The sequence below is a fragment of the Lutjanus erythropterus genome, chromosome 6 (assembly GCF_056507025.1).
Source record: "Lutjanus erythropterus isolate fLutEry1 chromosome 6, fLutEry1.hap2, whole genome shotgun sequence".
Classification (NCBI taxonomy): Eukaryota; Metazoa; Chordata; class Actinopteri; order Lutjaniformes; family Lutjanidae; genus Lutjanus; species Lutjanus erythropterus.
Window position 1 is genome coordinate 34,729,937 of NC_139322.1, and position 16,438 is coordinate 34,746,374.

General features: G+C 40.0%; 1 protein-coding gene across 2 annotated transcripts in view; it reads left to right on the top strand.

Moving 5' to 3' along the window:
- Positions 1 to 16,438, top strand: part of arhgap4b (Rho GTPase activating protein 4b) — a 47,892-nt gene that overhangs the window by 24,378 nt on the left and 7,076 nt on the right. Inside the window, exons 9-21 of one of the 2 annotated variants that reach the window (XM_084721766.1) lie at positions 1,727 to 1,828; positions 2,009 to 2,194; positions 4,074 to 4,158; positions 5,044 to 5,071; positions 5,255 to 5,351; positions 7,603 to 7,663; positions 7,827 to 7,904; positions 10,145 to 10,273; positions 11,008 to 11,113; positions 11,232 to 11,459; positions 13,256 to 13,311; positions 13,600 to 13,771; positions 16,230 to 16,325. In XM_084721766.1, the coding sequence (XP_084577892.1) occupies positions 1,727 to 1,828; positions 2,009 to 2,194; positions 4,074 to 4,158; positions 5,044 to 5,071; positions 5,255 to 5,351; positions 7,603 to 7,663; positions 7,827 to 7,904; positions 10,145 to 10,273; positions 11,008 to 11,113; positions 11,232 to 11,459; positions 13,256 to 13,311; positions 13,600 to 13,771; positions 16,230 to 16,325 (1,424 nt within the window). Of the gene's footprint in view, positions 1 to 1,726; positions 1,829 to 2,008; positions 2,195 to 4,073; positions 4,159 to 5,043; positions 5,072 to 5,254; positions 5,352 to 5,876; positions 5,905 to 7,602; positions 7,664 to 7,826; positions 7,905 to 10,144; positions 10,274 to 11,007; positions 11,114 to 11,231; positions 11,460 to 13,255; positions 13,312 to 13,599; positions 13,772 to 16,229; positions 16,326 to 16,438 lie in introns of both variants that reach the window. The other variant, XM_084721767.1, reaches the window with a different exon arrangement.

Below are 16,438 nucleotides of genomic sequence, written 5' to 3' on the forward strand. Positions count from 1 at the left end.
ATTAACCAAGTTAAAATGTCTTTGTCATAACAACTTGACATTATCAAGCTAAAAGAACAGTTTAACTTTGTGTTTTAATATGACATTACACTGTGGTGTGCGGTTGGCTTTGATGCTGGCCATAATGAGAGCATTATAAATGTGTCATTAATATTTTTCTGGATGTCAAGAAAAGTGGTACGCTCAGAGCTTGTCATACAGATGACATTAAGTTTTACAATACTGTCATATGTTTTCATAACGGTTTCATTAATAATTTCTTGGACTTGAGCTAAAGTGGTACCATTTAGACTTGTCATAAAGATGTCTTTAAATGTTTGATGGCAGAGTACAGTACCAAGGTGATTTAGCTCACAGAGTTACCTGAAGGACAGATTGTGGTTAGCCAGTTTATTTGTTGATAAAGTAGGTTAACCACTGTCTGCTGAACTGTATCTAACATTATCTAGTTTGCTCAGTTAGCTTTGGAGCTAGCTGCCTCAAGCTGACTCAGCCCCAGAGTGCCAGAAGCTAAACTTAGCAAGAAATATTCGTATTGTATTCCCTGTCGTCAAACTGGCCATAATTGGTCTTGGATATGACAGTATAATGTCAAAACATAAAACTAAATCGTTTCATTAAGTTTGATAATGTTAAGTTATCATAACAAATGCATTTTTGTCTTGGTTAATGTCAAGTTGTCAAGTTGTCAAATACATCTTAAACGATCAAATTTGCATTAAAAATGAAATATTTGACCAAATGACACTTAATGGCAATAGTCATAAACATTCATAAAGACCCCCTCCTGTTGAGTTGTCATGCTGTGGTTATGACAAATTCACAAAAAGTTATCTGTATTTGCTAGCTAGCTAGTGTTACTAAAATCTGCTGGCAACCGTTGTCATTAGCTACAGCCAACAAAATCAACAGTTGCTGAAGATGACTTGGTTTAACATGAATCTGTATGAAACACCCAAAAGTTAACAAAAAAATTACTACAAATTTTGCATGGTAAATCTGATAGTTGTGTCATTGGCCGTATTTCCAAGTAGCAGTTTAGCAAATTTGAGCCAAACTTTTGAAATGGCACAAATAAAAGAAAGAAGAACAGGTCTGGAGGGAGCAAACCAGGCTGTCCAAAGTGTAGTTTTGTCAGAAGTTGGCTTTGTCTGATCAGTTAAGTGTGAGTTAAGTGTTCGCTACGTCAGAACTTATTCAGAAAAACTATTCCATCTCCCGTTAAGTGCATTAACTCTTTCTCAGAAAGGCCAAAACCCACAACAGGCAAATAAAACTTTTCCTTTGACCTTTACTAATGTGATACTTGAAAATGTGCATGAAAAATGTGCTGATAGGAGCATGACTATTGAATAGTGCATTTGTGCCAAGTTAGTTCTGAGAGTTTGACAGGCACCGCAGCAGTATGTAAGCAGGGTGGTGACTGCTGACTTACAGAGTAACTGTGCAGCAATTACAGACTACAGCTTTATTCAAGATCAGAGGGAAAACATCGGAGGAAGTGTACCTCTAGTTTCTGTTGAACTACAGTATCATGATGTAACTGTTAACTTGTTTTTGACATTATGACAGGCTCCTCTGACACCCGGTTGCTTCTTTTACCTTTATTTTACAGCTCTCACAACTTGCTCCCTCACTCATCCGTGTTTTTTAAGCAGACGTGAAACGAAGAATGAAGAAAAAAATCCATTCACTGTGATGCATATATTTTGTTTGTATGTTACAGGTGTGTGAGGTGAGCGCAGAGAGCCAGGTGAGGTACGAGCTGGAGACCAGGTTCCAGCAGCTTCAGTCTCGACTCGCTGCCGTTACCTTGGAAACAGAAGAGGTCAGATAATTATTCTCATCGACTGTTTCCATAATGATCAGTTTGTCTGTCAGACATTGAGCAAATGAGTGACAACGATGATAATAATATGAACCTTGCACATTAAAATAGCTTTGACAAAATATCTAAAAAAAATGAATGAGATGAATTTAGTAATCCACATTTCTTTTCCTTCATCAGGTCAGTAAAACGCTGAAAGCCACCCTCACAGCCCTGCTGGACACTATGTGTGAAAGTGACTGTAACCCCTCCCCCGACGTGCCCAGCAGCCTATCACACGAGCCCCCTGGAGGAGGCACCGCCCCAAAACTCACCCTTGCCAAGCGTCGAGCCAATCAGCAGGAGACAGAGACCTACTATTTCACAGTGAGTACATGCTGTTGTATTATTGTATCTTGCAGCACTGCAGGATATGAATAATCCAAGTACAAGTAAAAGTTGTGTATTCAAAAGCACAAAAGTATTAGCATCAAATATATTTACTTTGATGCTAATACAATAACTCTACCACATCATTTATTTGTTGATTCTATACTGTATCATTAATCAGACAGCAAAAATGGTCACTTAAATTTCAGTTTAAAGCACAATATTTCGCTCTGAAATGTAGTGGAGTAAAAGTAGAAAGCTGCAAGAAATTGAAATATTTAAGTGCAAGTGTGTTAAAATTGTACTTTAAGGGAAATTTTAGCACTTTTCATGTGGATGTCTAGTCGGTGTTGATGGTAAATGTAGTCAATTAAAGCAATAAATTCCTCACTGCTTCTATTTTGACCAAGAAAACCAAGTTCTCCTGCTGCAGAGTCTGTCGTACTTCCTGCTTCCAGTGACATCACAGTGATCTCGTAGGTGCTGAGGAAGAACTAAAGGATATTTCAACTTTGATTTCTAATCTCTGCCTCTTGATAGCCAGGGGGTGTGCTATTTTTCTCAAGTAACACTAGGTTTTGGCCGACAAAGTAATAGCTATAGGCTAGAATTTTGATACACGCCAAAAGGATGTCAGATGCTTACAGGCAATGCATCCTGGTACACCGAGGCACTGCCAAAATGGCTTTGTGAACAGGACAGCTCAGCTTTTTCAGTCAATATAGCACACGCTGAGGAATTTATTGCTTCTGTTGACCATTTACCATCAGCACTGATAGGACAACCACATAAAAAGAGCCACATTCCCTTTCCTTTTTTTTTTTTTTACAGGCATTAGTAATGGCCTTTTGAAGGGCAGATGAAATGGTGTGCAGCACTTTACAAATCAGACCCGGGCAAAATCTTGCCCAGAGGCCGGATCCAGTCCACTGAAAAGGTCCCCGCGGCCATCATGAGCACTTCAAAAAATATTGTAATTAAAATCTAACAAAGACAGTCAGTATTATTTTGCCTACCATTAAACTGTTGGACCTTTATTCTGAAAGGGGTCAGTGCGATGTTAATGATAACCTGCTGTATCTTTTAAACTGTAACTTTACTCCAGGATTGCCAGGTCCTGCAGAATAGGACTAATTTTGAAGTGTTGCCACAGGGTGATTTTTTTTTTTTTCCGCTTCTTTGGTGAATCTATTTTTCATGCAAATTACATTAATAATATCAATAAAAACACATCCATATTTTAAATGAAATATATTAATTATAGCTAAATCCTACCAAACTGATTCCACATAAGCATGTATACACACGCCTGCCAGCGCCAGATGTATTGGCTGTTGGGCTGGTTTTGGACTGGTTTTGATCTGCTGTTGGCCTGGTTTTGTCAGCCACACCTAGTAACCCTGTGTTTTTCACTCAGTGCTGTGAATCCATGTTGTTCATACTGTTACTGCTACAACCTGTATCCAACATCTATGGCAGACTGTAAAAATACAAGTTACAGACCCTGCTAACAAAAAATAATTGCCACGTGGTAATTCAGAAAGGGTTACCAACTGTAGAAGTGCATAACTGTGTTAGCCAACTATTAGATCATAGACATCTACGTGCCTGTGTGCACAATACAGAACACTTCTGACTATTAATACAACATACCACTATTAGAGTCAACCATTATTAGGAACTTATAACACAGCTGTGTTTGGCCTGTGACAGCCTGATCAATTTACCATGAGGCTCCCGTGAAAAATAATTGCCCACCCCTGGTATAGACTGATGATCGCATGTGTTGAGAATTGAAACAGTTTCAGATGCTACGCTTAAGCACTTGAGGAAAATACTGTAATACTTAATCATTTTGTTTTATTGTTTGTCTTAGAAAGTGAAGGAGTTCCTCACCAGCAGCTCTCTGACCTCCAAACTTCAAGCCAAACATGACCTTCTACAAGATGCCATACAGAAAGGTACTCATACTACAATGATAGATAATAGGCTTCAAATGTGCGAGTCTGTGAAGGATCAGTACAAATTATGCCATTGGTAAATTTCTTTTTAAACTGCACTGATTTAACAGTGCACTGCCATGACACTGTCAGACTCAATTTCTTTTTTAAAAAAAATTATCCAATTCGATGCGGCAGAACCAGAAATATTCTTTTTATTCCACAAATTCTTATTCTTTGTCAAAACCTGGTGCCTACAGTAACCACAGGTCAGCTCAACCACCAACAGTTTAATCTGAGATTAAAGTTTGTTATTCTAGTAGCAACTAATGTAGCCATGCTTTCCAAGCTGTTCTAACATTTATCTGCAATACCTATCCAGTCTAGTTATGTAAGGGATAATGTACAATAAGCAGGTCATTATTGCTAAATAAACCACAATGCAGGAGCCCGTCACAAAGCAAATGGGTCCTGAAGGGGTTTATTTCACAATAATGACCTGCTTATTGTACATTATCCAACTTATTACATGGTTACTTAACAGAAAAACCAATAATTTGATTTTATGGGTTTAAAAAAGCTCTTATTGCTCCTTCAGAATCAGTGGTCAGAACTGCGTCTGTAGTGGCAGTCTGCAACACAGAAATAACACACATTTTTTAAAAAGTAATGTAATAATAAATTTTCAGCCTCACCAAACTCTGACTCAAGTAACATCACTCACTTTAACAGACTTCACACAGCTGTGTCTGGAGACTTTAAAGGAGTAGTATTCCCCAACATCTGTAAACAAACTTTAAAGTGTAAAGTCGGAGGAGTTCTCCTTTAATAATGCTGCACGTTGTTTGCACCAGAACCCTAAAACAAACCTTACTCATCCACTTGTTTTCTGTCTCTTTCTTCCAGCCGAGGCTGTTGACAGTGACCCTTCCAGGTAAACAGTGTATTTACACAAACAACAATAAAGAGAGTATGTCTGAGAGAGGCATAGAGACATGGAGAGAGCAGAGAGGACAAGGAGAAGAGGAAGGAGATGAACCAAATTTGAACCAAAATCTTGAGTATTAATACCCACATGTAAAATGGCATTAAGCATTTTATTTATTATATTTCCCAGAATGCAATGTGCTCGGTCAGTGCGAGTTCGGAAGTCCAGACCTGTTTCCCAATTCTGCCACACACTCTTCACCACAGACATAATCTCCTACATACAGGTAACACTCAAACACACTCACACACACACATGCAAATAATAAAACGTCCCTTTGAAAATCCACCCTTGTTTTTACCTCGTTTTTATTTGCCTGCTGCACTGCGCTGCACTGCTGTTCAACCCTCCAAAGGAAATTATTTAGAAAAGCCTTGTCACACTGAAGCAGAAGAAGTGGTGGGGGATTCTTGCAGCACATGCACACACACTGACAGTCCTTCCCCCCTCCTGTGTATTTACTGCTGCCTTCATGTGTATGGTCATGCTTATAGCTTATTGCTGGCTTTCTCTCCTTTCAATCCACCCCCCCACCCCCCTCCTTTTATCTCTTCCTCTCTTGTGAAAGGGATTAAAATGCACTGGCCTCTTTGCTGCCTCCTCTCTCGACTCCTCTCTTGAGTGTATGTGTGCTTATGTGCGCCTCTTCCTACTGCTTCTAAATCTTTATTCCCCTTATTTCTTACGCTGCCCTCTTTTCTAATCTGTGCTTTTTTTCTGTCTCTTCTCTGCTGTGCTTTGCTTGGTGCAGGAGGAGAAGGAGAATGTCTCGGACACAGGTATTAAACCCCATCTGTGACTGCTTCTAAAACATATTCCCCACATTCACCAGGGCCGTAGCTACCACTGAGGACACTGAGGTCATGTCCCCGGATTTTTTTCTGGGTTTAAGTGGTTCTCTCAAGAAGGAAACCCTTCATTTGTGAAAACTCGCACTGTTTCTTGATGGTGCATCTTGTTCAGACTAATTATATTTTATATAAACTGGACTAAACTGGTTAAAATCTGGGTAAGTTTAGGGACAGAAAATATCCAGTTAGGGAAAGATCATGGTTTGGGTCAAAATAATCACTCTTGCAAGATCTTCCTCAGGTCAGGGGTTCCCTTCTGGACATGACCAGTGTAAGCATCCAATGCTGGCACTATATCCTGCCTTTATCCAGCAACTTACCAGCTGCTAGCATGATAGTTAATTAATAATCGGGCTTAATTAGCTTTTTAACTTGTGTAATTTTAAATGCTCAAACTTTTAATTTTGTCAAGAAAATGTCATGGATAGCCTGCAATGATAGCCCCAATTGGCCTGTTTTTTTGGGCTAGTGCTAGCTCCTTAGCCTTGGACAGTTAAAGAAATATTGTTGACTGTTGGCAGTCGGCTATTAAGCATTATTATTTAGCAGCCTTTACTTTGCGTTAATGCCCCTTGACATTCTTGCTGAAAGTTAGATGATAAGATTGATACCACTCTTTTGACTGTACAATAAACATGAAGCAACTGCCAGCAGCCAGTTAGCTTAGCTTAGCACAAAGACTGGAAGCAGCAGCTGGAAACAGCTAGCATGGCTCAATCCAAAGGTGACAAAAAAAAAATTCCCAGCATGTAATTGCCTGTTAAATCACATAAGGCTATCGCATTTTAATTTTTCCAGTTTTGTATGACTTAAACAAGAGGACAGAACCAAGCTAGCTGTAAAAGCTAATGAGAAAGCTAGCTCTAGCTTAATGTAAATAACGAGGACTGGTATTGATCTTCTCATGTATGTATTTTTAGAGACGGTACATTTAAATAAGATAAATATTTGCACAGAAAAAAAAAATCAATAAAGGGAAAAAAAGAACATCACATATCTGCACCAGAATGGGCCTTTCCTAAGCCCCGCCCCTTTTCACTCTGTACCCCAGTGACAGTTGAGCAAGATGTTGCTGCAGGACCTGTGAAAGCAGTATATATTACCGCCTTAAGTTAGCTTATTTTAGTCAACCTCGGGCTGCCATTTTGCTAACATAAGCTAACTTAAATTTTATATGATGCTTTTGCAGGAAAAGCAGAAAGCCGACCAAGGTACCAAATTTGCTCAACTGAACACAGAGCGAAAAGGGATGGGGCTTGTGTCAGTTTTGTTTTGCTGTTTTGCTTTGACTCATGGCCTTAGTATTTCAGAAATGCTAGTTACAACCCTGGCAGTGATACTAAACATTGCACTTGCACCTTAGATTAAACAAAACACATTAAAAAAAAGCAAATAGTCATTTTATTACTGGCTCAGTGTTATTCCTTAGCTCCTGTACCCCTCTTCTTCTCTGTTTAATCACTGTTTTCATGGTATTTTATCTTCCTTTACACGTTTTTCCTTCCTGTTATGGCTGTTATGTTCTTTGCCGACCTCTTTCTTTGCATCTCTGTCTTCTCTCTCCTTTTGACTCGAACACTCCTTTCTCCTCTCAACTCTCCTCCTCTACTCATCTGTCTCCTCCAGAGCTCTGGGCAGCAGATTCCTGTGGTGGTTGAAAGCTGCATCCGTTTCATAAACCTTCACGGTGAGTCAGTTTTTATGATATAGCAAATGAGCCATGCTGGGAGAGCTTTGGGCAGCGAGAGTGAGGAGGTGGAAGTGCTTGTTTGTGTGTGTGCGCGCCATCCTGCATATGGAATATCAGGCATCTGTGAGCATAATGTAATGTGAATGCGTGTGTCTCTCAGGCCTCCACCATGAAGGAATATTTAGAGTTCCTGGGTCACAAAGGGAGGTGAACCTCATCAGAGATGCATTCGAGAGAGGTAAATGAGCGTCTGATATTGCATCACATCTTCCTCTGATGGAGAAAAGTAAAGTCATTATTATTTTAATAACTATGATTCGCTTTTAGATCTAACACTAAAGGCTTTACACATATTACATTTTTAGCCTCTCTAACCTCCTTTCTGGATTAATGTCTATGGAAAGATTACACTCCAAATTTCTGAAATGTAAGAGAAAGCTCAGCTGAACAAACCAGTGAACGCTCACACACTCATAATTCTAATAGCTTGGCTCTATAAGTGTCCTCAATCCTCAAAACGTATTGAGCATAAAGGTGATTGTGCAAAACTTCGGCCTGCTGTTGTAGCAGTAATAGAGGCAAACACTTGAGTGACATGACTTGGTCTCGAGTTAGAATCGAGTCACATAAATTAAAGACTTTGGACTCAACAAAATCAAAAAAGACTTGAGCCTTGACTTGGAAATACTTGATACATTCCATAAAGGCTAAATATGAAATTTATAAAAAAGTATGTTGTGCCACAAATCATTTAATTTCCCAAATCACCTAATGTTAGCACTATTCATTACACTAGACTTATCTGTCTTGGCTTTGGACTTGATTGCAAAGACCTGAGACTCGTGACTTGCAAACCAATTACTTGGTCCCACCTCTCAGTTGTACCACCCATAGTTTGGTTGTATGCGCCAATGAATATAATGGGAAGCCAGTGAGGGATCATGTCCTTATTGCTGCACTACTGACCTCTGCCGTATGGTTGGGAATGTTTCTCCCAGCAGTGATGAAGACCTTATTAAAAGCAAATTTAAAGTTACGTTACCAAAGTCATGTAACAAACTGTATGACTAATTACTTTTATTCATAACTTGAAACCTGTAACAAGTGATTTTGTGGCTCTATCTAGCTCTTGTGCTGCTAAATGTTCCACTGTGCTCACCAACCAGCTGATTTCATTGTCTGCCTGCCATTTGGTGCAGGACAAGTACATGCAGTGAGTTTTTAGAACCCGAAATAGCCAAAAACAATGCTATGACAGTGGTGAGAGTGGGAGCTAAAACAATGAGCTGAAAGATGCTAACAAGCTCTGTGGAGCTGACATGAACTGAGCTGGTGAAAGTTATCTTTACCACAGAGTCTCACAGCAGTTTGTGAGATAATCACAAATTTAATGTATAGATTTGTGTACGTGGCCACAACCTTTCCAATTTTTCTGTGACACTCACACAACTTTCAAACTAATGTATTATCCACCATTATTCTCATTTCACGATCAAGTTATCAATAAAATATATGCAACACACTGTTAGACATCCATGCTTGATGAGAAGCATTTCAGTTGCCGGTTGCAGTTTGGTTAGTTTTAGGCATCAAAACTACTTGGTTAGGTTTAGGAAAACATTCTGGTTTGGGTTAAAATAACTCACACTGTCACACCACAGAAATGTGTTATTAACCACCCAGCCAAATTTGAATGCTTAAAAAATGCTAAGTATATAAAATTAAATTCTGAAACCTTGGGGGTGTGTCCACTCCACTGTCTCAGTGTCAAGCCACCAGAGCAAGAGGACGGTGACAAGATGGCTTTTTTTTCTTCTGTGTTGGGTTGTTGGAAATGAAGTGAGATAAAGTGTGTTTAGAAGAAAAACTCCCTTTTTCCTTTACATAGATTTAAAAATAATCAACACTGACTATGGATTTCACAGGGGAAAAAACCCATCTACACCGACCTCATCCCTACTTTACTTCTGATTACTACTTAAACTTATACTGACACTACGTTTGTTCATTCGTATCACTGTGAAAGATGTCCTGAGTGTCACAAAAAAAAAATTACATTTCATGTCCATGTATACAAATCCATAAATTGAGATTTGTGACAATTTCACAAGCTGCTGTGCTACAGGCCTGACCTGTACATTCATCACTGTGAGTGACACTTCAGTCATTTAATCCATTGTTAATATAGAAATACTGATTATAGCAGCTTTCAAGAAAATGAAGGTATAATTAGTAGATTTAATTACCTCTTCTTCCACTAATGATGATTATGGCCATAATGTCTACGTCTAAAATGCAAATCGCAATGATCTAATTCCTGTAATCAACTAATATATCACTCACAATAATTAGACATTGTGAAGAACACAATTTCACCACCTGACAGAAACGTCCTGTCCTTTTCCTCTAACCCTACTGCACTTAACTTTGTGTCTTGTTTGGACACATCGTCTCACAAATCTGTTGTCCTCCCTGTAGGGGACGATCCTCTGTCAGACAGTGAGTGTGACCTGGACTCTGTGGCCGGCGTGTTGAAGCTCTACTTCAGGGGCCTTGAGCCTCCTCTCTTCCCTTACGACAGCTACTCTCAGCTGCTGGAGTGTGTCCGTAAGATCCCCCCCTTTATGTAATCTCTACTGTATACCTGTGCGTGTTTCTGTTCTCGGATCATGCAGGTTTTCACGTCTGCTTTCAGTTACATAGTTATTTATGTATCATATAGTTTCTAGATGCTTGTTCTACCTCGGTTTAGCGGATTCACGCCCTCATGTGCTGTACAGTAGAACGTGGGTAATCCTATTTGCATATGAATAAACCTGCTAATTCTGATGTCAATTTTTGCAGCCTTGCACAGCGGTTGCCACTTCACTGATGCTCCACACACAAAGTAACTTATAACAAATAGATGTAGTGTTGATGCAAGGCGCTGCAACCTTTCCTCTCTGTACTGGAGCATCACACTGTCTTGTTTGTTCTCTGTTGTTATCTCTCTCACTGTCTCCATGTTATTCCCCCAGGCGTATTCTGTTTTCCAAAACAGAAACTAGTCTGAGTCACAATTTGCACAGCTAATCAAGGTTGTGAACCTGCCTGTAGGTTGTTTACTCCCCATAAATACTTAGATTTTCCCCTCAGTGGCCCAACAAATCTTCGCGGCCACCTCTCCTCAGCAGTTTAAGCACTTGTCACAACATTTATTTAAGTCAGAATTTTGGGTGACGTGTGCATCTGACACCGTTTCTATTTGCTGCAGCAGGCATGGAGAAACTGTAACTGCAGCTAATAAAACTTCTTAAATCCTTGCTTTAGCTCATCTCGCTCCTTTTCTGTGTCATGATCAGAAATCGAGGCGGTGACGGAGAAAGCGGCCCAGATTAAAGCGATTGTCTCCACCTTCCCGCGGCCGCTCCTCATCGTGATGCGTTACCTTTTCGCTTTCCTCAATCAGTAAGCTACAGCATAACCCATTGGGGGATATTCCATCACTTGTAATGTCTGCTATGGTCATAAAACTCAACACCCATGCCAAAAAATAACAATACATTGTGTGTGTGTGTTTTCCCAGTGTGTCTCAGTACAGCGATGAGAACATGATGCAGCCCTACAACTTGGCCGTTTGCTTTGGGCCGAGCCTGCTGAGGGGGTTGGACTCTGATGATGCTGTTGCTAGGCAGCCGCAGGTCAACGATCTTGTCAAAACCATGATCCTCCAGCATGACATCATCTTCCCCAGCCAATCAGAACTGCCGGGCCCTGTCTATGAGAAGCACATGACTCTGGAGCAGGAGTACTGGTGAGTAATGGGTAGTCATTGACATAAATGTGCTATAAGATATGATAAAGTGATTTTAACAACAATATATATATACAGTAGATGTATTATAATGAACTAGATACAGCATGCAAAGATAGCACCCGTTCAGTGTAATGAGAATTGCTCGCCTGGTGTATGAGCTGAAAAAGTTTTCTAGCTTCGGGGTTTACTTCCTGGTTATATGGCCCACTGAATATGTGCAGTAGTGTTTCTCTCTTGCCCCGCCCCCACCACAGTCATGCGCACAGTCCTGTCCAAGTTTTTATCAGTGGACATGTTACAATGGTGTTTTTGTGCGCATTATACCTCATATTGCATTGCTTTTCCGACTTGTACTGGAACGCGGTCAACTAAATTGTGAAGTCACTCCAAGCTCCATCTTCTGACATCCAAGATAAATGGAATGCACCATAAGTTTGAAACTGTGGAGCTGTGGAACAGACAACATATAGTAAAATTATGCAGCAAGTCAAAAATATAACCCAATACCTCATTAATTAATAGTCATTGTTAAATAATCAGTTAAACTAATAATTTAAATAAAATAATTTACACCAATAGTTACAATGCATCTTTGCTGACAAGCTAACACTAAAAATGTTAGTTAGCTAATGCTATTTCTAACATTTGAATTCATTTTATCAACTGTTAGGGGCAAGGAAAAAAATCTTTTGACTTTTCCTTCCTACACACAAAAATAAAATGAAAAACATAAATTATTGAAATTAATAAATTACACAATAAGATACAAAGCCTTTTTGTTGACAAGCTAATTCTAAAAATGTTAGCTACCTAATGTTATTATTAACATTTGAATTTATTTTATTAACTGTTAGCACCAAGGCAAAAAAAAAACATTTTATTTTTCCTAAATATTTTCCTAAATATTAGATATTAAGCCTTTTTGTTGACAAGCTAGCTAGCTAACGTTTAAATTCATTTCATCAGCTGATAGGATCAATGAAAAAAATGTAGTTTTCCTTCCTATTAATGAATTTTAAAAAATCTAAGACTAAAACCTTTAGCTAGCCAATGCTATTTTCAACATATGAATAGAGGCAAGAGGGGAAAAAAGCTTTTTGGTTTAGAGGAAAGGCTTGAAGGAAACATACTTGAACAAGTCTTTCTATATAGTTGAATTAATCTAATTTGAATATGTGCTCAACTGGCTTGTATTATTTATGTTTAAAGATCTTTGCACCATTAGTTTCTGTCCTTGGATGGCTTATAGTAAATGACTGACTGGGCAGCATCCTCATATTGCCCCATAGATTTGTTGGCCATGTCAGAGTTTAAGACTCAGTCTGAGATGGTTCCAAGTACACAGAGCAGCTTCCCCCTCAGCCCCCTTTTCATGGCTCATCCTCTTGAAACAGAATTTCATGCCACGCCAAAGGCATTTCTGTGCAGCTCGCTATGCTTTGTGTAAAAACTGCTTAATACTATTAAGCTGATTGCTCACTAAAATTGAACACAAGCCTCCAGCCTATCGACAGTGTCCATGGAAACCTCTAACACCCGCTCGTGGGGAATTCACTAAAACTGTTTTCTTCATGAGCATTTATGTGAAATACTTTTTGACATTTGACAGAGAATTATCAGCGATTTGGTCCCTTGTTTTCTGTGGAGCACAGAGAAATCTAACAGCAGTATGAATCCAAAATTTCATAAGTGAAGTGAGGAACTGTACAAAGAATGCCAGGGGTATGACAGTTGGCTAAACAAAGGAGGAACTGTGCATGACCACAGACTTTCATTTTTATGTTCGTCTGCAGTGAACCAATCACAGAGGAGGGAGATGGAGAGACTGAGCCTCTGCCCAGTGAGGACGGTGAGTGCACACACACACACACACACACACACACACACACACACACACACACACACACACACACACACACACACAAACCAGAGACAGGCTTCCATAAAACAGAGGCTGTGCATGACGTGTTATGCTTCACATAAATGCACTACAAACCAGAACATGTTTACATTTTGAATAACCATTTTAAATTCTGATTCATCAGAAGCATGATTCATATGGATTTTGGATAAGATTCATTTAAAAAAGTGTGTGACTTTATTGTAACCGTGCTGTGCGTTTGCTGCATGTATACAGAGTGGGAGGCAGTGGCTATGTTCGACTACGTGGCGAGATCTCCAGCAGAGCTGTCCTTCAAGCTGGGAGACCTTCTCATCCTTCACAGCAAGGCCTCCTGTGATTGGTGGAGAGGAGAAGTGGGAGGGGTTAAGGGTCTCATCCCTCACAAGTACATCAGTGTTCTGGACGCGTGAGTGACTTTTTTGACTTCCAGATCATTCAGGCAACCATTGCTGCCATATTCAGAACCACTGTCCCCAAAACTGGGGGGCAGGCTCTCTTAGGGGGGCGTAGAGCCACTGCAGCGTGGAGGGGGTGTGGATGACCAGGGGAGAAATATAGAGAGAAATAAAGTTGTATGAATATGATTTATGTAGGAAAAAAGACAAATAAAAGTTTGCTGATGTTATCATGGTAACCTTTGTTTCACTCAAATTCAACTTGAATCCTTAATTATCAGTTTCTTCCCCAATTGTTGTTAATGATTGATAATAATTGTGGGGTGGGAGCGGCCTGATCCTTATTTTGGCTTCGGAAGGGGGGCGTGCCAGAAAAAGTTTGGGAACAACTTGTCAGGATGATCCTCCTCGATGACAGAAATGGATCTTGAAATGGATCTTGGGCTTCTCTCCCAGTTTGAGACGGTAAATGTCAGTTGAGTCTTGGCTCCTATAATTTGGTGTATTTGCCTCCCACCCGAGTCAAACACTGTTTCTAGAGTGCCAGAATTTTTGAATACAATGCAGGACAATTGAAATTGAATCAGTTTCTCCATGGCACCCTGGGGTGCTGTAAGGTTTGCAAGAACCAAGGACCACGGCAAGAATTACTCATATCCATTTTTGATACGCCTATTTAACAACATTTTTATCACATATACAAGATTTTTTTTGCACAGTATGGTCTATGAAACTAAAACCAGGAGATGTTTAGGTTGTCTCTGCTTAGCATAACAACTGAGAGAAGGGCAACACAGCTAGCCCGGCTCTGTCAAGCGAGCAAATGTGGTTTTATGTGTCAGAATATTTTTTTGCCAGGAGCAGGGACATCCTAACAGAGACTTTTTAACCCCCTTAAAAGACTAGGGTCGCTCCAATACCAATCCCAGTATCGGAAAGCACTGGCGAGTTCACATGTCTGTGCACCGACCCAGTATCACGTAATTTATAAGACCAGAAACGGGACCCTGCTACTTCCCAGCAGCATATCATTATGTAAAACTTGTTTAACCCAAGTCAGGCCATACCTGGCTGACACGCCAGATAGTTTGTTACACAGAATGATCTGGGAACCATCTATCCATCACATCAAGCTCTTGCCGAAGCCGGTCGAGAACAGAGTGAAAACATCTTTTCTATGGAGAGAAGCCTTCAGTGCTGTTTTTCGCTCCACGCCTGTATCTGCCAGTAGTCCCTCCTAGGGCGCTGATTGGCCGCACACAAACGGATAACTTGAAGGCTGGCAAGATGGATTCTAGTGTGATCTTGCAAATCCAGCTGCCAACAGTGAGAACAATCATATCACATTCATACTTTAAATTTAAATAGGTAAAAAGAAATGTGTACATGGTATCAGAAGAGTTCTCAGGAAGGCAGGAATTTCATGGTTGTGAAGACAGTCATGGCTCTTAACCCACTCAGTTTGGCCTTTTGCACGTAAAATGATTTGCCCTGTAGCCACAGTGGCCTGGATGGCCCACCCGCGCTGCCCCAAATGATTTTGCCATTTTCTCTTCTGCCTCTTTCCGATCAATACAGTTTTTAGACACTAGTGTCTTTTGTTGAGATTTTGATTGGAAAGGCTGCACACATAACCAGTACTGAGTTGCATTTCAAGTCTGATATGAACCACTGGTATTGGTAAGGAACATTTCTATAAAAAAAAAAAAAAAGAACTTGTCAGTTTTTGTATGGATTTAACAGCCTGGAGATAATGTGTTAATTAGCTGAGCTTTAGCTGTGTTTGTCAGTGGATTTTGTTCTCTTCAGACAGAGCCAGCCTATCTGTTTCTCCCTGTTTCAAGTCTGTATGCTAAGCAAAGCTAGCGAGGAGAAATAGATTTAAAAGAACTGCTACATCTCAGCCCTTCACACACTCTGGGACAGACCCAGAGCCAGCACCCCCAAATGTGTATGTGGCGGTTGGGCGCCATGAAAAAGAAAAATCACATTAAACACAAGACATAGTTTAAAAAAGACTTGGAACCACTGGTTTAGACACTCCGAAAGTATTCGAGCATCAAATTTATATTCCTTACTTGTGTGTGTGGGAGTTTAAAGCACATATCTAATTCATATTTCCTCATAACATTCCACAGTTATCTCTGGTCATAGTCATTACTGTAGCTGTGTGGATAAAATACAGGTTGTATAAACAGGGGGTGGACTGTACTGTCTAATATTTTACAATATAACATAAACACAGGCTAAACAAAACTTGAACATTACAGTCTTCACAAAGGCATTATTCTTGCAGAGCTATTGCATTGTATTATATTTTAAGGAGTTTGAATTATGGTGACACTTATTCCTGTTTCTGCTCCCTCCTACAATTATTTTGTCACTATCTCATATTTAAACTCGTACTGGTTGTACTTTCTGTCGTGAAATCTATGCTTAATATATCTCTCCCTTCTTCTCCTCCCTCAGGTCAGAGCGAGGGAAAAGAGAGGAAGGAGGAGGAGGAGGAGGAGGCAGCACTGGAAACCTGACAGCCGAGGATCCACAGACGGAGAACACAACCCGGTACACACACGAACGCGCACGCACACACACACACACAGGCATGCACACACTGCAGTATATGAATGTATTCACACCGACAAACACGTAGCTATAGATGCAGACGGCAAAATACA